The sequence below is a fragment of the Sycon ciliatum genome, chromosome 9 (genome assembly GCF_964019385.1).
Source record: "Sycon ciliatum chromosome 9, ocSycCili1.1, whole genome shotgun sequence".
NCBI classification, from domain to species: domain Eukaryota; kingdom Metazoa; phylum Porifera; class Calcarea; order Leucosolenida; family Sycettidae; genus Sycon; species Sycon ciliatum.
Window position 1 is genome coordinate 19,030,578 of NC_088651.1, and position 22,394 is coordinate 19,052,971.

The 22,394-nt window shown below is 47.6% G+C and overlaps 1 protein-coding gene and 1 long non-coding RNA gene across 2 annotated transcripts; one reads left to right on the top strand and one right to left on the bottom strand.

Moving 5' to 3' along the window:
* Positions 1–10,465: 10,465 nt before the first annotated feature.
* Positions 10,466–14,770, top strand: LOC135824769 (uncharacterized). Its single transcript, XR_010554943.1, has 3 exons — positions 10,466–10,605; positions 10,796–11,077; positions 13,604–14,770. It is a non-coding gene; the product is annotated as an uncharacterized LOC135824769 (long non-coding RNA).
* Positions 14,771–15,679: 909 nt separating this feature from the next.
* LOC135824324 (uncharacterized) lies at positions 15,680–16,849 on the bottom strand. The gene has a single exon (XM_065337058.1). The coding sequence runs from the start codon at positions 16,847–16,849 to the stop codon at positions 15,680–15,682; it is 1,170 nt and encodes a 389-aa protein (XP_065193130.1).
* Positions 16,850–22,394: the final 5,545 nt, after the last annotated feature.

The following is a 22,394-nucleotide window of genomic DNA, read 5'->3' on the forward strand; positions in this document are numbered from 1 at the left end:
GGCTACAGTCGGCAGCAGCGAGGCGACTGAAGTCGGTAGAAGCCCAGCGGTTGCAGTCGGGCGGTAGGTAGTAGTGAGGTGTAGTAGCGTGCCGGAACGCTGCTACTGTATTATTATAATTATATTTGAGGATTTCCCGAAGACATAGTCTAAATAATTGAAGGGAGTTCCATGCTCGAGGGGAGGACGGGCGTAGTCCAGTCCCCGTGAGCGGCAGAAGTCATGTCAGCGAACTCGGCTTCGCCGCGTATCCGTCATCTCGCCGGAACGGGACGGTAGCGTGGGCCATGGGCCGCATGGGGCTAGTTGGCCGACGACCTGGTAGACTCTACATGGAAGAGACGAGCCGGCCGTAGATCTAGGACTGCACGAGACGTTAGCCTGTCACCGTGGACCTACGTCGGGTACGTAGATCTACGTCGAGGTCACAAATTATGTGGTTGTTTTGGAGCACAACGAACTAAGCTCGACATGCCAGCCAAACCCAGTCCTACTCACACAAAGAACACCGGAGCGCCATAGAAGACGCAAAGCATACCAGTACCGTCCAATATGAAAAGCCGAAAGAGGATGAAAAACTAGGAACTAGCAGAGTTGGGTAGAAAGAGCGCGCGGGAGATGTGAGAAAGGTGTGAAACGCCACAGATTGAGAGCATGCATGTTACAAGCCAGGGAGGAGTAGAACCTACGGCTACGCACTGCGTTCGGGACCAGTGTCCCGCCCTGGCCATGGCCCTTACAACCTCCACGGTTGACAGAGCGACGACGATGAACCGTATCGGTGTTAGCCCTGGTTCTGAACCTCATTATACTAAGCAGTTGTTTGAGTCTTCTTTTTTTTTCTTTATTATTTTATCTGTCACTGTCAGTCGCATATACCTCGCTCGTTCTTGGATGGTGATAGAAAATCCACTCTTTAGGTTGGTCTGAGCTCAGCCGCTGGTGTCGTGGCAAAGAATAGACCGATCCCCTTATTATACTGGGTTCGAGCACGGGGGCAACCGAGCTAGTTTTTGAACGTGACAGCATCTTTGACAGTGTGTTTCAGGTTTGTTTTGGAATGTCTTCTGCTTAGTTCAAGTGGTTTGCGATGGCTTCGAGCGGTGCTGAACCTCCTGCTGGTAGGAGCAGAGTCTCCGAGAGAGACATGGACTGTGATGCAGCTGCAGGATTTTTTCAAGGCGCGGTAGGGAACGATCTCGGGCCACAAACAAGAGTTACTCCAGAGGTGAGTTTTTTGTTGTTGAAATATTCGGATCGCGAATCGTGTTGTGAGACTTATTTTGTGCCCAGGCTACAGCAGGCCGTATTTCTTTCTCCTTGAGATCGGTGCTGAAGATAATAGTAACCTTTTTCTGGTCTGCCTTTTCCTCTCCAGAGCCATCTTCTATGAAGGTAACCGTGGTGCTGCCAAGTCACCAAGTCGCGTTCGCGATCAGCAGCCCTGAAGGGGAAAAATCAATTTTCCAACGATCTGGTTGGACATCAGCCACTAAAGTACTTCTGATTTGCCTGTAGTGATAACAGCAGCCATCCTTGGACACCTTGCAAAGACAGGAAAAGCCACTGGTGGAAGCGACTGCTATGAGGTGACGATAGCAGTGGTGATCGCGGTTTTGTCAAGTCGAAGGGCTAGCCAACCCAGAGGAAGCATTAAAAAAACGATGAGCAGTGCGTGGTATTTGTTGAGCGTGAAGAGCTAGAGGAGGGCAGTGCAAACACATGGAAGGAGTGGATGGTGTTTGAAGAACAGTGTGCTGTGTGCCGGCTGGTGGTGATGGTGATCTTTGTCAGCATGTATTCGTGCTGCTTCTTGTGCTGGAACACTTCTCGCCCATGAAGGCAGATTGCGTGCTCCCTGGCCCTCAGTCGGCAATGGGGCGGTCTGCAGCAAAGTGTGTGTGCGGTTCTTTCGAACCTATGAATATACCCCCCCCTCTCTCTCTCTCTCTCTCTCTCTCTCTCTCTCTCTCTCTCTCTCTCTCTCTCTCTCTCTCTCTCTCTCTCTCTCTCTCTCTCTCTCTCTCTCTCTCTCTCTCTCTCTCTCTCTCTCTCTCTCTCTCTCTCTCTCTCTCTCTCTCTCTCTCTCTCTCTCTCTCTCTCTCTCTCTCTCTCTCTCTCTCTCTCTCTCTCTCTCTCTCTCTCTCTCTCTCTCTCTCTCTCTCTCTCTCTCTCTCTCTCTCTCTCTCTCTCTCTCTCTCTCTCTCTCTCTCTCTCTCTCTCTCTCTCTCTTAGGAAGACTGCATGTTCAGAGTGAACTATTTTCTAGTATATTTAATGTGAGACGGGCTGTTTACGCCCAAGATCAAGATACAGTTTTTTCTGTTTCTATACCTTCCTAATAAAATACATTGTGACAGAGCTTTCGGTCATACTCCGCTGTACTACATCCTCAACCCGCCACCACCATGCGCTCTTGGCCGAACTAATGCACGAAGCATAAACACACCAGCACAGCAAGGACACTTCCGTTATTGTTTACGCCTCTAGACAGCTGTTTCGTTTCTTCGAGCTCATCGTTAGAGGAGGATAGTAGCAGGATATTAATGATATTATTATATAAGATGATAGACGGTTTGATGATTGGAGATCTAAGAAAGCAATGACAGTGATTGCGAAATGGATAATATTATCATGATTATATGGCAGTCTGGTAATGCGTTGTACTGGTGGACAGTATTGAAATCATCACTGCATTCGATGCAAATATTGGGATACCTTGGTTTCAGTATTGGAAAAAAAGAGTAAGAGAACCTGGTTGATTTGGTTGCATCTGCGACTGGCTACCGGGTGTTGTGATCAGCAATGTTGCCATGGGAGAAAATAAGAGCGCAAGGATCTGTTGGGTCCTGTTGTGCCGTGCCGGTGCGAGAACCCTACGTGCATGGCAAAATAGAACTGTTTCATCCACAATGCAGGATGTCTTGCGGTACATGGCATTGATGACTGAACATCTCGCCAGCTCGCCCAAATGGGGATCATGCCCAAACGGAGGAACAAAACATCTTTCCAGCTCAGCTAGCTATATACCGTGAAACGGATGATTAACTTGTGCCACGCATGCCAGCTTCTGTTCCATTCGGCCCAGGCTTAGACACATCAATGCCAATAGCAGCCGATCCTCCATTACATGCTCAGTGGCGATTTACGGCCACCTCCAACTGTATCCGCCGTCCCTCAGCTTCCGTCTTCGCAGATCTGGCGCGGCGCAGTACATTTTCTCGGCTAGGCTCAAAGAAGTCCCACAGAGCGGTCCAAACACCTGAAGGCAAACCAGTCAGAAACTGGAGCGGCTCAGAGTCTTTCTTTATGTTATTGTACGTAAGCTGTTTTTCGGCTTTCTTCACCCCAGTCCTCACATCGTCCAACTGCTCCACGAGACTCTGTACACGAGCTCTACTCAGTTGCTGCCAGCTCCTGATGCAGATGCTGCACTTCCATTACAGGACCAAACTGCACTAAGCCAGGTTCCTTTCCAACTCAAAGTACCGTTGCCTCTCAGCAAAATACTGGTTTGGGAGCATGGGGAGCTCGTGATGCAGACGCTGCACTTCCATGACCGAACTGCACTAGGCTCAGCAAATACTGTTTTGCGAGCATGGGGAGCAGGGCGTCTAGACTCCACTCTCTTGCGAAAAGCAAACCTGGTACCGTAGGACAGCGGTTTGGGTTCCTGGACTCATCCTGCTCTTGTAGAGCTGGGAAAACGATTTCGATTTCGGGATCGAAATGATCGCTGCAACTCAAATATTCAGAGTGATCCTAAAACTACGTCCTTCCTCACGGGGCATAGCCTGGATCCGCTCGCTCCAGGCCGCTGTGGCTCCACACGAGGAAAGGAGTGAAATGACTTGTTTGCTTCGTCCTCCTGTTCTGACAGTGAGGAACGCAGCAATGATCCTGAGAAGGCATCCTGAAGTCGTAAAAAGGAAGACGTCTAAACAAAAACAAAACAGCTCAAATCAAAAGTCCTTGTGACATTTTTTGTAGACAGGCTTGCACTGAATGACTATGTAGATTTCGCGTGCTCTGCACTTCGCATGCGAGAAGTCGCGCACAGCCGAGGTGAGGTTGGTCGCGTGTGTGCAGCAGGATCCCACGCGACTGCGGAGTTGCCCCCTTGCTCGAACCCAGACAATAATAAGGGGATCGGTCTATTGTACGGTGTTATATAAGCCTTGATGTCCTGAGCAATACTGAGCTTGTATATCCCTCTCTCCCCACACAATACTTCAGACTTGTATTTCCCATAATATTATACTGAGCTTGTATACAAACTCCCATCTCTTCCCACACAACACTTCAGACTTGTATTTTCCATATAACATGGTACTTCGATGAAGAGAATATAGACTGGTATATAGGTATAATAATATTACCTGAAGCCGAGTGAATATGGGCGAATATTCACTAGTATACAAACCGAGGCGAAGCCGAGGTTTGTATACCTAGTGAATATTCGCCCATATTCACGAGGCTGAAGGTAATATTAGACTTATACCTCTCCATATTCACCCTCTCGTCCCTAAAACCCAACAAACCAGTCCTGTTGGTCACACATGTACATGTACACAGAACTAACGTAAGTCGTTGTTGCTTCACTGAGCCTTCAGACCGACTGGCGTGTTCTTGCCTGAATCGGAGGGCGGCGTGTTCAGAACCTTGTTCAATCGATCGTGTACACGTACTGGTGCATGTGGCATGGGAGGTGACGGCCTTGGAGAACACGTTCGTGCCAATCACCATAGAGAACACGCTCGTGCAGCTTTGTGGCGGAAGCCAATCATTAGAGAGGTTTCGTTTCACGCGAAGATTTGACCAATCAGAGAGAGGTTTCGTTTCGGCGAAGATTTGACCAATCAGAGAGAGGTTTCGTTTCACGCGAAGATTTGACCAATCCGCGACCATCGCGCCAATTCGGGAGTCGGTTTATAACAGCGAGCCAAGCGGTTCTACTCTCACTTCTTTTCTTTTTAGGCAGCGCTTCGGAGCTGTTGTGTGCCCTAGGAAAATTCTACGCTAACGTCCTTGAACAGGGCTGTTCTGAGTACAAACGAAATTCCTGGTGCGCTGACTGAAGAGGAATCAAGCGCAGCACCGAGTACTGCTCTCTTTACAGTACAATGTAAGTATCGAAAAGTGGTGAATATAAGTGGTGAATATGAGGTAAGTGGTGAATATAAGGTAAGTGGTGAATATAAGCGGTGAATATTCAGCATTATACTGAGCTTGTATACAAACTCCCATCTCTCCCCACACAACACTCCAGACTTGTATTTTGCATATAACAGGTACTTCGATGACGAGAATATAAACTGGTATATAAACTGGTATATAAACTGGTGTATAAACTGGTATATAAACTCCTTTTTTTTTTGGATTTATACACTAGTGACCTGCAGTCCGCCTTGATGGTTTTTCGACATGCACGACGGTCCCAACTTCAGGATCTCTTTCCCGTCAACGATGAAGAATACAACGTCGTCCTTTGTAACATGTGCCATGTGCTGCACCTGACGTTCGAGGCTGTCCTTCTTTCGCTGTTTCAGCACTCCGTCTGTCAAGCGCAGCACTCGACATGTGCGGCTGAAGAGCCCCGCGGCCGGCCCGCGTGCCGCTCCTCCTGCGTTTTTGCATGGACATAGAATGCAGATAGCAGGGGCGACGGAACTTCACTACTGATGGTTTTCCAATCGATGTTCTCCTTTCCGCGTCCCTCGCAGAGCGGACGGAACATGCGCAGCCATAATCCGTGGCACTGCCAGTGTTCTTAGAAACTGCTGCTTGAATAATGACATCGTGATTCGTGGTCGTCCTCAGAAGAAACGTTTGGGAGTCAATTCAACAGGCTCGTGCTGATTCATTTTACTCTTACTTTGGAAAGGAGACGAACTCTATGCCTCTAAAGTCTAATGAGCAAACGGTTCTTTTACAGAGCCCGCGGTGAGATCTGCGCGCGGTAAAGGTCACTAGCCTGTCCCCGGGGAAAATTGCAATTCCGCGGCCGCGTTTTTTTCCGCGTTTTTTGCGATTTTTTAAAAGACCGCGTTTTCCGCGATTTTTCCGCGTTTTTTGAACTTTTTTGTTGCACTACACGTACACACAGTGCACTGTTCGGTCAGCAACGTCTCATCGTGGCGGCTTTTTACTCAAATATGACGAGTGCTTACACCATAGACTTGTAACTGATTGATTTCACTACATACTCACTGAAAATTGCCGCACATCAATATTATTCACCGCATATTTACCGCATATTTACCGCAAATTCACCGCAAATTATGCCATATTATGCCGCGTTTTTCCCCGCGTTTTTTGCGATTTTTTTCCGCAATTTTCCCCGGGGACAGACTAGCACTGTGAGGTTCAAACTAACTTACTTGGCGCATAGCTGTTACTTCCGATGTAACTAGTACTTCAGTACTAAACTGAAGTCACAAAGAGTGTGTGATGGTACTGCACTGCATGTACTGCACAGAGTCAGTGGTAGTCTTGTACTTGATCCGCACTGGGTTGGTGAAAGGAAGACTCGTCGAGCCATGGTTGTGGGTTGGAATTCCAATCTCTACCCTTGTGGGGGAGAGGGGAGTTTGTATATCAGCTCAGTATAAGCATAATATAACCTACTCAGTTGATTATATGGGAAATATAAACCAATATACAAACCTCGGCTTCGCCTCGGTTTGTATACAGGTTTATATTTCCCATATAATCAACTAGGTAAACAGTTTCCTCTGAGACAAAAATGCGATAATACTCATAAAAAGGACACACTTCAGGCTCATTACAACATCTTGAAAGTTTTTGTCTTCACAAGTATACTTTCAAGCCTTCTCATCAGGTGAAATACAGGCAAGGGAAAAGGAACAGGAACAGTGGATTAAATACAGTAAGAAGGTGGTAAAACAGCGCAAAAAGAAAGAAAGAAAGAAAGAAGATAGCTAAAGTAAACAGCGAAAATTGCAATAATGACACAAAGGTGCAAATGCGAGAAAACTCAATAAGCGCGACATGTAGTGCGACAACAAGAGACAACCACTGGACATACATTGTCCTGTCCGGCCCATCCTTTCTATGTTAGGTTCTCCCCAGTATAAGATTTCTCGCTGGCTGTGTAGAATGTTGCAACCCGTTTTAGAATTATACAGTCGGTATGTAGTTCGCGATAGTTTTCAATTTGTCGATATTCTGCGCGACCACTCCTTCCCCGATACCTATGTTATGTGCTCTTAACCTTGTTAGTCTGTTCACAAATGTCCCTTTGGATAAAGTCATTGATATTTGCTGCGAAACGCTATATCATCGCTCACTATGTCCGCCTGGCGAGTTACGTGAAGATTCGTTCCGCGAAATGATCCGCTTGGTAACGTCAGGTGTGGAGTTTTCCTTTGATGGTGTCATGTATCGACAGATTGATGGTGTTGCTATGGGTTCGCCCCTTGGTCCTGTTTTGGCAAATATATTTGTTGGTTATTACGAATGTCAGATTCCGGTTAGTTTGATGCCCCCATTGTATGTGAGATTTGTCGATGATTCTTTCTCGTATTTTCAGTCTGAGGCTCAGTGCCTCCAATTTCGTGATCTGCTGAGGAAGGTTGTTGATGGTATGTTGGATTTCACGTGTGAATTTGAGGAGTCAGATCGTCTACCTTTTCTTGATGTGCTCGTTGAGAAGTCAATTGATGGTGGTGTTGTCACGTCGGTCTATCGCAAGCCTACGTTCACTGGCTTGTACATTGTTTGGGATTCGTTTTGCGCGACACTGTATAAGATCAATTTGTTGCGTAATTTGGTGGATCGTGCACGTCGCCTTTGTTCGTCTTCAAGGTTGGAGCAGGAGTTGGAGAAGTTACGTGCGCTTTTTCGTCTCAATGGATACCCCGAGTCTGTTATTGTGAAGTATGTCACTGAGACCAGTCCAAAGAAGAATGCTGAAGTTTCCACTAATCCAGTATACCTATGTTTACCGTGGAAGGGCGAGTCAGTATCACGTATGGTTCAGCGTCGGGTTAAGTCTGCCGTGGAGTCCAATTACCATAATGTTCATATTCGCTTCATCTACTCCACGGTGCGTGCGTTCACGGTGAGGAAGGACGTCCTACCTACAGGCCAATTATCCAAGTTGATTTATCACTTCGAGTGTCGGCAATGTGAGAGCCGATATGTAGGTAGGACTCTTCAACATCTGGACGCACGCATCCGACAACACGCACCGCTACACCTTATTCCATAACACGCACGATCCACTCGACCACGGAGGGGACGTCCAGCAAAGAATCATCCTGGTACAAGATGGTCCAACGCAGCGGCATCAACACCAAGCAACGTCACCTCACAATTAACTAGACCACCAGAAAAACAACCGGACAAGACACCTACGTGCGTGGCAGTGACAGGAACCGCATCAACCAGAAGAATGACAAGATCGGCAACGGCGGCGATGGCAGCGACTAAAGCACAGACAGAGGCAACGGCTAGGGTCCACTCGACTAGCCATGTGAAATCGGATGTGTCCACCGCACATGCTGATTGTTCTGATGTTAGTTCTGATAAGTATGAGTCGTCCATTGCTAGTCATTTGTTTGAGCATCCTGATTGTCGTGCTGTGTATTCGGATGATTGTTTTTCGATTGTGTCACGCGTACGCAGTGCTAGATTGCTGAATGTTTTGGAAGCTGTATACATCCACACAAGGAAACCCAACCTTTGCAAGCAGAAACAAATCAAATTCACACTTAGGCTGTTAGGTAGGTCGTCAAAACCTCGTTAGTTACATGTATGTCCAGTGGTTGTCTCTTGTTGTCGCACTACATGTCGCGCTTATTGAGTTTTCTCGCATTTGCACCTTTGTGTCATTATTGCAATTTTCGCTGTTTACTTTAGCTATCTTCTTTCTTTCTTTCTTTCTTTTTGCGCTGTTTTACCACCTTCTTACTGTATTTAATCCACTGTTCCTGTTCCTTTTCCCTTGCCTGTATTTCACCTGATGAGAAGGCTTGAAAGTATACTTGTGAAGACAAAAACTTTCAAGATGTTTGTAATGAGCCTGAAGTGTGTCCTTTTTATGAGTATTATATAATCAACTGGTTAGGTTATATTATATACATATTCACCACTTATGTAGATGGCCAATTGTATGTGGGTGAATATGGAGTGAGGTATAAACTGGTATATAGACTGGTGTATAAACTGAACTCCTTTTTTTTAGGATCAGACTAGGGCAACAGTAAGAAAGATGAGCGATGAAGGACCAATGATGGGGACTGGATAGTAATTCAGCATTTGTGAAGTTTAGTTATGGCAGAAAATAACACTGGGGTAGGGTGGAATAGTACGGTAACAACAGAAGAAAGCAGGCTTGAGCTCAAGTATATCAAAATGCTGCACTAGGCCATTTCAGTTGTCGAGAGTGGGAAAACCTCCGTCTCTGCGCCAAAACAATCTGTCCCCGGGGAAAATTGCGGAAAAAAATCGCAAAAAACGCGGTGAAAAACGCGGCATAATATGGCATAATTTGCGGTGAATTTGCGGTAAATGCGGTGAATAATATTGATGTGCGGCAATTTTCAGTGAGTATGTAGTGAAATCAATCAGTTACAAGTCTCTGGTGTAAGCACTCATCATATTTGAGTAAAAAGCCGCCACGATGAGACGTTGCTGACCGAACAGTGCACTGTGTGGACGTGTAGTGTAACAAAAAAGTTCAAAAAACGCGGGAAAATCGCGGAAAACGCGGTCTTTTAAAAATCGCAAAAAACGCGGAAAAAAACGCGGCCGCGGAATTGCAATTTTCCCCGGGGACAGAACAATGGTTAAGAGTGCTTGCGCTTCAGCATAGCTCGGGCTTTGGAGGCACGCTCAGCATGTATATTGAACGTAATTGGACAGTTTAGAAATGCTGATGAACCAGTTGCATTGAGGTAGGGTGAAATGGCAGCAGACGACAGAGTCGTTGACTGGTTATGCATACAAGTGCCAGTAGCCAAAGAAACGCTATCGGCAGCAGCAGAATCAGAGCTACATGTAGCAGAAGCTTGCTTACGAGAAATTGCAGCAGCCATAGAAACAGAATCACTCACCGATGGCTGATCGTAGGCTTCTAACGACTGTACATTCCGGTGGCCAGACACACTGCAGATTTGGCCATCTTGTATGCCGGCTTGCTTCAGGTGCGTGATCGAAGTAGACCGTACCAGGGAGTCGTATAGACCCGGGAGGCGACACGAGGCCTTCCGGGCCGACTATGATTGACTCGCGGCACTTTCTCCCACTTTTCACTCAGATATCCCCGGTGCGTGCCCTGAGTTATAAACCAACTACTCCGCGTACTTATGCCATGGGATTTTGGGAGTGCACTCCTTGGGGAACGGACTCGTGCAGGATCGATAGGATCGTGGGAAATCGTAGCTCGAAAAGTAGAAGAAGAATGAACTACTTTTCCAAGTAATTAGTTGCATTTGATGATCGTGATTGAGGCAGAGAGTGCTGCTGATCGCGATCCAGATCCGGGTCAAGAATCACCTCCTGATCCTAAGGAAACCTCAGCTGACGTAGATGTACGTTCTCTTCGCGTGAACGCTCAGTCTGTATTGGCTTGGGCCACAGGTATGGTTTGAATTCTAATTTTCTATGTTATTATATTTTTCAATTTATTTGTCTTGAAACTTTCAACCTTGCTACTTAGCGGCTTCTGATCTGGTGCGCGTACTGCATAAAAAGTTGCGAATAATCATGAATTGGAAGAAATACTTGTGGGTTGATAGAGTGCCGTACTCTTGTTCAATGGTTTCTACAGAGCGTTCCGAATCCCAGCCGCTAAAGACCCACAGAAGGCAAGAAGCTTGCGTTGCAAAGCTGCTGTCCCGCCTGACTGCGGAGAAAGAAGACTCGTTTATGGTTGTTCTACAGCCGCTGCTGACGTCCATCAGCTCTGTCCTGCTCCCAGCTGCAGATAGGCCTGGATTTCAATGAGTCGTGTCCCAACTCCGGTGTGAACGATTTCCCGACGTCAAGACGAAGTGGGGTCAAGTCATGGGTGTTGCAAGGAAGCTGTCACAAGATGATCCGGTATTGAACGGTAGGTTTTGTAAAGCTGCTCTAACATTTGGATCCTATAAATTATAATGTTGGTTTGCGTTGCGCTAACCGTAGTTAACCAGCACGCCACGGGCCGCGCCCCCGCAGGGGAATATTCCCGCAAGATGACTTTAGGTGACCATACGCACTCCGCCGTGCCGCCGCAGCCGACTTGCGCAAGCACGCACTCTTGCAGAGTTCCGCATTCGGGTCGCACTCGCGTACGACATCCCGTATGAGCCACCCTTCGCCTGGCGGATGCATCCGTAGACGGCTCATCTACTGCTGGCTGGTGTAATTTTGCCAGTTGTCTGTTTTGCTGCGAGTGCTCGCCACGCAATTTTGTTTCCCACCCGCCCACGCCTACCGGACGGAGGGGAGGCACGGGCTCGGCCGACCACATTGATGTATTGCATGATGAATTGCGCACGCACCCTGGGCACGAAATCCGCATGGTGCACATCCATCGGCTGCCGCAGACAATACAATTAATATACTTGTGGGTACTACCGAGTACTTAGTGGTCATGCAGTTGCCATAGCAATGTACTGGTACACCCAGCCTTTATGATTGTTACATGACCCCATGGGTCGTCTTTCAAACGCTCTTTCATAGCCGATAGATGGCGTTATTTGTTCCTATCATACTATGTTACAGATGGGCGGCCTTAGACGGCCCAGTCCGATCATTTCACGCGAACTATGTTATACGTCATCATGATCACAATAATCATGTCGTGCTCACGTTCAATATAAGCTTGCGACACCCCACTGGCTCATCTCTTCTGTGGTGTGAGGGTTAAACATTAAAATATTATTTGTATTCACGAAGCCATGCCCAAGACGTGCGACATAGCGTGCGTTCGTGTGTATGTGTGTGCGTGCGTGTGTATATTGTGTGCGTGTGTTCGCGCTTGTGTATGTCGTAAAATCCCGCCAGAGCATCCGTACCTCCGGAACCATTCGAGTAGATCCATTTGGGGAGGGGCGGATGGGCGAGTCCTGCTTGCCGCATTCAGTACTACATGAAAAAGTACTCACCCTAAGAAAACTGTGCGTGCGTCTCGTACACCCAACGAAAGTCAAGAGCTGGGAGTCGTACAAACCCATCAAAACCCTAGGGTGTGTGCGATCTCTGGTCAAGAGGGTGGGAACTGTTGCGTACATTTCCAACCAGGTCGTAGACGCGTCTGCAGTGCAGTACGACCTCACACTTCACATAGTCATACGAGGATACAACTCTATTGATAGATAAGATAACGTGCTTGTAGATCTCTGCCATGCCAAAGTTGCATTCAGTAGAGGTAGTAATCTCTGTCAAACGTGTTTGCCATTGGCTCACGGCACTTGTAGCAGCTGATCGGACGATGCAAATGGACTCCCAGTCCACATTAGCTGGTTTTTGATATGCCTTCGAAAATATACCATGGCACGCACTTTCCACTGTTGTTACATAGGGCCGGACGTGTGTTGTCCTGAGCTTGCCACGATACTTTCCGATCTGTCCATCTCCTCTCTTTGTTAAGTTGAAATTATTGGAAGAGCTGATGGCTGGTAACTTGCTGGTCAGCTGGTAGGAATACGTTTGCAAGTGTTGCTGCTGATTTGTACATTAAATTGCCGGAGTGACGTGGCCTTGAGTAGTCTTCCCCAGCAATGAACTGAAGAGTAGCATGCGTATTGAATTCTCTTGTTGCCGGTTCATCGGCCCCTCTCCATGACACCGGACTAGACTGAATTACTGGCGTCCCTTCATCGGCCTGCTTTTCGCCTCGAACTTCACGAGTCTTGAAATCTGGACCCAACATAATAAAAGTGGGACTCAATTGCGCAGTTCAGACGATAAATTGATGCAATAAGGGGTCATCGCAAAAGTGATTACCGTACTGGCAATATATGTTGCCGCAGTGAGGCCATGAAGCGTTACATTGGCACATGTTTGCCGCACGCAGGGCGTTACATGCAAAGTCGCACAGGAGCTGACCGGAGCCGTTACACAGGTTTCTATATTGCCGCAGTCCTTTTTTTGCTATTGCCGCATCACTTTTTTGCTATTGCCGCATCATTTTTTTTGCTTTTGCCGCATCATTTTTTCTTGTGCAGTGCAAACTGCAATGAAAAGATCGCCGCACCCCGCCGGACGCGCGTTACGAACTCAACGAAAATTTGTCGCACTAGCCTGGTCGCGCGTTACGCCGCACCCCCTGCGTTACGCGTTACGCGGCAACATATATTGCCAGTACGGTAGTCATCCCTGAAAAAAACATCATTCATTTCGTACTCGGACCTCCTCTCCACCCTCCGAAATGAATGGACGACGAAAATCGCATGCATGTACATGTGTATGCCTAGCGTCAGTCGACTGAGATTTTAGCTCCCCCCCCTGGAACGATCTTCGTTTCAGGGACGACCAAAAACTTGTGTGACCACTGACTTTCTTTCTCTGTTATCAAGCAGTATGCATTATTTGTAACAGTAATAATACTTGTCTGTGTCATGTGGATGCATTGTCTTATTTCCTTTTTCAGGCTACAGCACAACCAAGAGAACGAAATGTACGTCGCAATCAAGCTATGTCGTTGCCATCTTCTATGTGCCATGCGTTACCTGATGTGCCAGCCTGCTATGTCGGATACCGCTAACCATGCATCGACTAGGCGCCAGGCGCGAACTGATGGTGGTGGTGGTGGTGGACCTGCCAGGCGCGAACTGATGGTGGTGCTGGACTGGTGGTGGTGAGAAGGAGAGCTCTGTACCAGAATAACTTTGCAGTTTAGAGAGCGTGTCTGGGCAGGCGTGTATTTACCCCCATATTGCCAGGTGTGTATTTACCACCATATGAACCAACCATAAGTGCAGTTGCAGTGGAGTCTTCAACTTCATTCTCCCGAGTCAAGCTCCTTGTGAAGACATGTAAGAAGAAGATTGCCTGATGAGTCCAGCCGGGACGAAAGGTACGTCGCAATCAAGCTATGTTGTTGCTGTGTCATCTGCTATGCGCCATACGCTACCTGATGTACCAGCCTGCTATGTCGGACACCACTCACCCTGCATCGACTAGGCGCCAGACGCGAATTGATGATGGTGGTGGTGGTGGCGGGAAGGAGAGCTCTGTGCCAGAATAACTTTTCAGTTTAGAGAGCGTGTGTAGGCAGGTGTGTATTTACCGCCGTATGAATCAACCACAGTACGATCAGCTGACGTTATAACTTATAAGGATGATCTCGTGCAGCGATATTATTGATATGTTTTAAGTCTTTTCCAAGGACTCTCCACTGCAGCGTTTTCTTTCCACTCGGTTCTCTTCTTTTCATCGCTCAGCTTGCACTTGCAATGCTTATACATACTGATCAATCCCGTTCAATTTTCCGTACATTTTTCTCAAAATCCATAGCGTGGACGAAGTAGTGATTTTCCGTACAAATATGGAAAATACGGAAGGTTGATGGCACTGTGTTGAGGCAGTTATTGTTGACTTTATTTGGAATTAATTCTGTCGTATTTGCACACATTCCTGAGTGCATTGTATTACTATTAGCATCCAATGTGTGTTATCTGTGCGAGCTTCTAACCTTGTGAACATTCGATCTTCCGGGATGGCTCTTGCGGGCTCTCAGCCCTGCGTTCACTGCATAAAACTTGGCAGAACAGTTCAAGTTTCAATTTAGGCCATTTCCTCACTCTGTGACTCCCAATATTTCACATGTGCAATGATTATAAGTATTGTAGATCACTGGGACAGCGCCACTTTGTTAGCCGATGTTAGTCCTGAAGAAAAATTGACTTCATTGCCCTAAAGGTGAGAACAAATTGGGACTATTTGTGAAGGAAAATGTAATTTCGAATAAAAGTCATTTCGTTTATCTGGATAGGTCCAATATTTCACAAATGTACAATATAAGTATTGTAGATCACTGGGACACGGCAACTTGGTCTGTCGAAGTTAGTCACGAGGAAAAAAATTACTTCATTGCCCTAAAGGTGAGAACAAATTGGGACTATTTGTGAAGGAAAACTTTGGAAAATGTAATTTCGAATAAAAGTCATTTCGTTTATCTGGATATGTCCAATATTTCACAAATGTGCAATATAAGTATTGTAGATCACTGGGACAGGGCAACTTGGTCTGTCGAAGTTAGTCACGAGGAAAAAAATTACTTCATTGCCCTAAAGGGGAGAACAAATTGGGACTATTTGTGAAGGAAAACTTTGGAAAATGTAATTTCGAATAAAAGTCATTTCGTTTATCTGGATAGGTCCAATATTTCACAAATATGCAATATAAGTATTGTAGATCACTGGGACAGGGCAACTTGGTCGGTCGAAGTTAGTCACGAGGAAAAAAATTACTTCATTGCCCTAAAGGTGAGAAAATATTGAGGCAATTTGTAAAGAAAGGATTACCTCATCTTAGGTGGTCAAAGTGCCTCAGAGTTCGAGTGGCAGTGCAAAGCCAGTGAGTAAGCCAGTGAACAAGACCCTGTATTAGTGAACTCCTCAGCGATGGCCACAGATGGCTGTATTTCGGCAATGGCGATCGAAAGTCTGACCACAATTGTTCAGCGAAAGGACGAAGACGACGCTATGTACGGATTTCCCGGGCGCTATGACCTATGTACGGACTTGTCCCACACCGAGCAGGTCGTAATATTTTGAATCGTTGAGTCGATCATGGTTGTGCACAAGTGATGCGCGTGTCGCCTCCCGGGTCTATACGACTCCCTGACCGTACGCAATGGTTGGTGTAAGGCTGGGACAAACCAGCTGCGGATGACAAACGCTTCATCATCGATCATCGTGGACAGCAAGTTATGCGATAGGGCAGATTTGGCAAACCAACAGCGAGTTTCGTTTGAGAGCTCACGTTTACCCATGGCACGCTGGAAAATTAGATCAACATCTGGGTGTAGTTTGGAGACGTACCGTTTGATAGCTGCTATCTGCTGCGGGTCTTCAATAACTCCAGCAGATGACCAGTCCGTGCCCCGCAGTCCGCCTTGATGGTTTTTTGACATGTACGACGGTCCCAGCTTCAGGATCTCTTTCCCGTCAACAGTGAAGAACACGACGTCGTCCTTTTTTATGGCCGCTTGCATTTCACCTCCACGAAGGCAAAAGTGCAACGTCAGATGGAACCATACGTAATAAGTAAGTTTCACTGCGTCGTTGGTGTCGTCGATGCCGCTGAAATATTCCTGTAGCAGCTTCCAGTCCGCCTCAGATATTGGTGGCTTGTGATGCACCTGCCGTTCGAGGCCGTCCTTCTTTCGCTGTTTCAGCACTCCGTCAAGAACTTTGTTGGCCCTTGAGAAGATCTGGTCGTTGAAGATGTTGATAGTCTGCCCAGCAGTCGACAGGTGCCGCTGAAGAGCCCCGCGTGCCGCTTTGAGACTATTCGTGGAGAAGGGCGAGCCGTCCTGCGTTTTCGCATCGACATAGAATGCAGCTAGCAGGGGTGACAGAACTTCACCACTGACGGTTTTCCAATCGATGACCTCCTCCTGTCCGCGTCCCTCGCAGAACTGACGGAACATGCGCAACCAATAATCAGTGGCACTGCGAGTGTTCTTGGGAACTGCCGCTTGAATAATGGCATGGTGGTCAGCCTCCGTGGAAGAACCGAAGCGACGTTTGGGAGTTGATTCAACCGGCTCGGGCTGACTCATTAGGGATCGAGATTCAACAGGCTCGGCCTGACTCATTAGGGATCGAGATGCAACGGGCTCGGGCTGACTCATTAGGGATCGAGATGCAACAGGCTCGGGCTGACTCATTTTGCTCTTTCTTTGGAAAGGAGACGGACTCTAATGACCAAACAATAGTGGTCCTTAATTCTTTTACCGAGCCCGAGGTGAGATCTGCGCCCGGTAACGGTCACTTTGCGTTCAAACTTGGCGCGTAGCGGTTACTTCCGATGTAGCGTCTTCTCCAAGGTCGTCATCTCTGCGGTACGACTCATCAACCCCGCTCCAGCACTGAAGCTTTGGGGGGTCCGACCGGTGACCAAGGCAACTGAACTAGTCACAACGCGTGTGCGTGATCACTGGCGATTTTATTTTATTATTATATATATTTGAGGATTTCCCAAAGACGTAGTCTAAATTGAAGGGAGTTCCATTATAATGGGAGGCTGTAGGGTTGAGATAGCAGACAGTGGAGGGCTAATAATTCGTAATGAACAGCCTAGCAAGAGAAATACAATTATGCTGAATGTTCCAGAATGGTCCTTTAATCAATGATACCTATAGCCTCGGGGTATGCCTTGAAATACGAAATGTACCGAAACAGAAACACAAAAATTAATAAGAATAAGCGCAACGCACAAAGAAGGAGGACAGAGGCATGCCAGTGCGGAGTGGCATTGTGTTTGGTGTCAGAGAAGTGCGTGCAAATGTGACTGTGAAACAGGAACTGCGAGGCTGTGGCTCTCAGGTCTGCGGGCAAGGCATTCCAGACAGTAGCGGTGCGGAAGAGAAATGACCTCCCGGCGTGTTTCCCAACCCGTGGCAGAGTGAATGCGAGTTGGCGGCGGCGACTACGCGTGGGGCAGTATCCCGCTGCTTCAAAAAGTTCTGGTTGGGTGGTGACCAAATGGAAGAATTCCATAAGGCAGGCGATCTTCCTGCGCCAGGATAGACTTGGCCACCCCAGCTGTTTAAACAATGATGACTTGGGCTCGTCTGATGGGCAAGGGCATCTCTCAAGCCGCATGACTGTGCGAGCTACTCTGGCTTGCAGCCGTTCAAGGGTGAGCCGCTGTGCAGCAGAGAGGGAGGACTCCCAAACTGGGGCGGCGTATTCTGCTGTGGGGCGGACATACGTAAGGTACAGCTTCGAGACGATGTCTCCTGTTAAACGGTCAGCCATATGGCACAGAAGAACGCAGCGCTGTCTAAACTTGCTTATTGTCTGTTCAATATGCTCCTGGAAGCTAAGTGTTTCACTCAACAACACTCCCAGGTGACGGTGACTGGTTGACGGCTGGATACCGCGGATGGTCTCTGCAGCTCCTTCCTCAGCGAATGAGATAACAACGGTTTTCGATGGGTTGAAGGTACCGCCTACTCGGTCGGCCCAGGCAAATGTGTCCTGCAGGGCAGTCTCCATTGGGCTGGTACCATTGGTTCGTGCTTGGCCGACGGCGGTGTCATCCGCGAACAGGTAAACATCAGCGTGCTGGTTGCGTTTCGAGGCTCTGGGTAGGCTGTTGATATGTACCAGGAAAAGCAATGGCCCGAGGTGGGAACCCTGGGGTACTCCAGACTTGACGGGACGTGGGGAGGACAGATGGTGTTGGACGCGGACGCTGAATGTACGCGTATCGAGGTAGTTCTTAAACCAACTCGTAGCCGGAGCATCGCAGATAGTCCCGAGTTGCTGGAGAAGCACGTCATGCGGCACTTTATCGAAGGCCTTCGCAAAATCGAGAAATGCAGCATCGTAAGGGATGCGTTTATCCATGGTCGATGCGATCTTAGTAGTGAGCTGTATCAGCTGGTCAACTGTGGAGCGATCACGGACAAAGCCGAACTGTTCCGGGACAATGATGTTGTTGACCTCGAGATAGTGACCGAATTTGGTGGCGACAATCTTGTCTAGTGCTTTCGCAATAGCTGGGAGTAGGGTTATAGGGCGGTAGTTGGAGGGATCACACGGGTTACCTTTATTTTTAAATATGGGGATTACTGTTCCCAGCTTCCAGGCACTAGGAAACTCACCTAAGGTGAGGCTAGCGTTAAACAGGTTGGTAACAGAGGACGTTATACAAGGTGCGATCTCTCGGAGGATCCTGTTCGAGATGTTCCCGCCTGTTGCCTTATGCTGCGGGAGCCTTCGGAGCACCCGGTACACTGAGGATTCGGCCAAGACTGGCAGAGAGAATAATTCATTCGGACAGTCGTCGGCTGGTGCTGGTATTGGACCTGTACCGTGAGCAGGAGTGCGCTGGCGCTCAAATACCTTCGCGAGCATTTCTGCTTTCTCTGGTTCGCTCTGTGCCGTGTAGCCCTCACACGTTAGGTCAGGAACTTTATCTTTCTTACAGGAGATGTTGGCAAGTGTCTTGGCTTTCTTCCACCAAAGGTGGGCATCTTGCTCATCGTGAATATTCTCACTGAGGCGCTTGAAGTACAGGGTCTTGGCATTTCTTAACTGGTTCTGATATGCATTCCTCTGGGCCTCCCATCTCTCCCACAAAGGTAGAGAAGTTCGTCTTGGAGTTCCTACCCACACAGGGCCACAGCCATGGCTCGACGAGTCTTTCTTTCACCGTACCTGTACGGAGCAAGTAGTGCAACAGTTACTACAACTAGTGCAAAGGAGAGATGGGAGTTTGTATATCAGCTCAGTATAAGCATAATATAGCCTACTCAGTTGATTATATGGGAAATATAAACCAATATACAAACCTCGGCTTCGCCTCGGTTTGTATACAGGTATATATTTCCCATATAATCAACTGGTTAGGTTATATTATATACTTATAACAGGTGCTTCGATGAAGAAAATAATATAGACTGGTACATGGCCCGAGTTATGCAGCCGATCGATTGACAGTTGCAGTGAGTGCGCTGCACCTGCCGCGCTGCCATTCGACACAATGGAGTAAAGTGTGGTGTCGTCTGCGTATGCCTCCCGCTGGGCATCATCCACCAGACTACCTCCTGCGATCCTTCCCCTTCTTCGCCGTCACACCCTGGAACAACCTGCTTCACGAGCCTCATTCAAGACGCCTCCAAACCTTCAAGGTCAACGTATGTAAGGATCTAATCCGAAAGAGATGGCTGTGGTCCACACAGTACCTGTGACGATGACATTGAGACCCATTTAGTAGTTACCTTTCTACTAGTACTTGCTTGTTATGATTATTGTTTTCTTTTTTCTTTTTCCCTAGAAATGGAAGATAGCATTTCAGCCCACCAAGTACCAGGCAATGATTGCAACCGCGGCTGACTTACACCTCCCATCAACCATGTTTGGTGGAATACAAGTCCCCGAGGCAAACTTGATCAACCTCCTAGGCGTCATCTTTGACCAGAAGCTGTCTTTTGGGGAGCACCTCCGGTCTGTTGCAACCCGGGCAAGGCAGCGACTTGGTCTTTTGCGTCGGTCTGCTCATCTTCTCCCTCCGGCTGGGCGCATAACCGTGTACAAGGCGTTCGTTCGTCCGCTGCTGGAGTACGCCCCACTTATCTGGATTGGAGCGTCATCCAGCCACCTTAGCCGACTGGACCGAGTCCAGCACAACGCCCTCAGAATCGTCGGTCCGGGAGCAATCCTGCCCAGTCTGGCAATCAGACGGACAGTAGCTGCCCTAGCTTGTTTCTACAAGCTACAACTTACAAGTACTGCGTCTGATTGCCCTGGACCGCCCTCCGACTCCTTTCATATCATCACCATGCAGTATTTAGACAATTTTCATAGGAATTTGACACGAAATCAGAGAAACCAATACCAAGTTCTATTTGCCCCGGGATATAACTGTACGGAGATTCGGAACAGTGACGGGATATGCGAGAGTATGTGTATTGGCAGGGGAGTCGAACACGCTACGGTCACTACGATATTGACCATACCACTATTTGTCCAGGGTATCCTGTTAATCAACAAAAAGCACTAATCTGGGCTCTTCATTTTGGAAATGTTTCAGAGAAGGCACCCCAACTCGTGGCTCCATTGTACTTTAAATGGTTGACCGTACCACTTTAAAATACCTCCTCGACGCCCCTGATTGGCCTCGGAAATATCGTTGATCGGATTGTCCAGAAAGCCACACACACACTACATAAAGCCCCCCCCCCCCGACACACACACTCTGAAACAAGCCACAGCACCTTCACCCCCCCTCCTACACACACCTCAGACCTCAGACATGCCCATCGCGGAAGCGATGATAGCGAACAGCTATGTTAGACATAGCAACTTGTGCTGGGATTACACCATTCAACAGCACCCACACTCACAGATTGGCAACAGCCCCCCCCCCCACACACACACTCAGACATGCCCATCGCAGGAGAGATGATAGCGAACAGCTATGTTAGACATAGCAACTTGTGCACACACAGAGACACGCACACACAACCGAGAACAGTAGAAAAGCAGTGTTCTTGATCACATGACACAAGAACCATGTCAGAATAGCACACAAATACACTGTCCAGATAAAAAGCAAATCATGTCGGTGCTAACTATAGTGTTAAAAGCAGCGGCAATTGTTTGCCAGATCAACGAAATCCAAATATAGAAGGCAGTCGTGGAGCGTGGACTTGAACATTTCAGCATGCCAGACTGAGGTATGCAAACTGCATAATATCGCCTAGAACCAACATTTCCAAGTAACAGAGAACTTGGTGTGGCCTAACAGAGATTATAGCCTTGCACGGGCATTTCCTACTAACGGGATATCGCCTAGAACCTGCATTTCCGAGCAAACGGTTAGAAATGTGTGTCCAACGCACCTCAGGAGAGATGTCGTGAACGATAACTATATTCAGCCTGTGGTGCATTATGAACCAGCCAATGCGCATGAATGTGACAATGATCTAGCTGTTTGTAAATTGCATCACTCTGCTGAATACAATGCTAAAAACATACATATATGATCAGTATGTGAAAGAATGAGACACGATAACATGTTACGCAGCAGAACATACAGAGGAAATTGATAGGTTTCGATGGCGTAACCAGTAATCTGATCTAATGAGGTTCTCCAGCCACTATCACTCCATAACTCATTAGGGACCAGCGGATTATGCTCGAAAAGGTGGCAGATTCTGCTCGAAATTGGCAGAACCATACAAACCTTATGGCGGGCAATTCCTCGAATTCTGCTCCATTTCTTTATCCACATACCAAACATGCATGAAACTTACCAGAAAAAGTACCGAATTCTGCCAATTTTTCTGCCGGCAGAATCCGCCGGACCCTACCTACCTCCGAAAGGATGCCAAATTATGCTTCAAATTTTCAACCACCAAGTAATGCCAATAATTATGTCGGCATAATCCGGCGGTGCCTATAACTCATCCCCGCCACTCCCGAACACATACACACACCATGTACCACGCACACACACACATACTCACAAACGCACAGGCACACACACACTCTCACAGACACATCTATACATGCACCCAAACACTAACACACAAACACACACAAACACACACACACACACACACACACCAGAATCTCCATCGGTTCGGTCATTGTAGTTTGAACATTTGGTTGTTCAACAATACATCATGTTTAAATATCTTCCCTTCTTAGGAGTCTGTTGATCTTTCATTCCCTTTTAAATGTAACTGGCGAGCAGTT

Excerpts from the sequence above, each read along its gene's own strand:
- LOC135824324 (XM_065337058.1), bottom strand. The coding sequence starts at position 16,849 with ATGAGTCAGCCCGAGCCTGTTGCATCTCGATCCCTAATGAGTCAGCCC.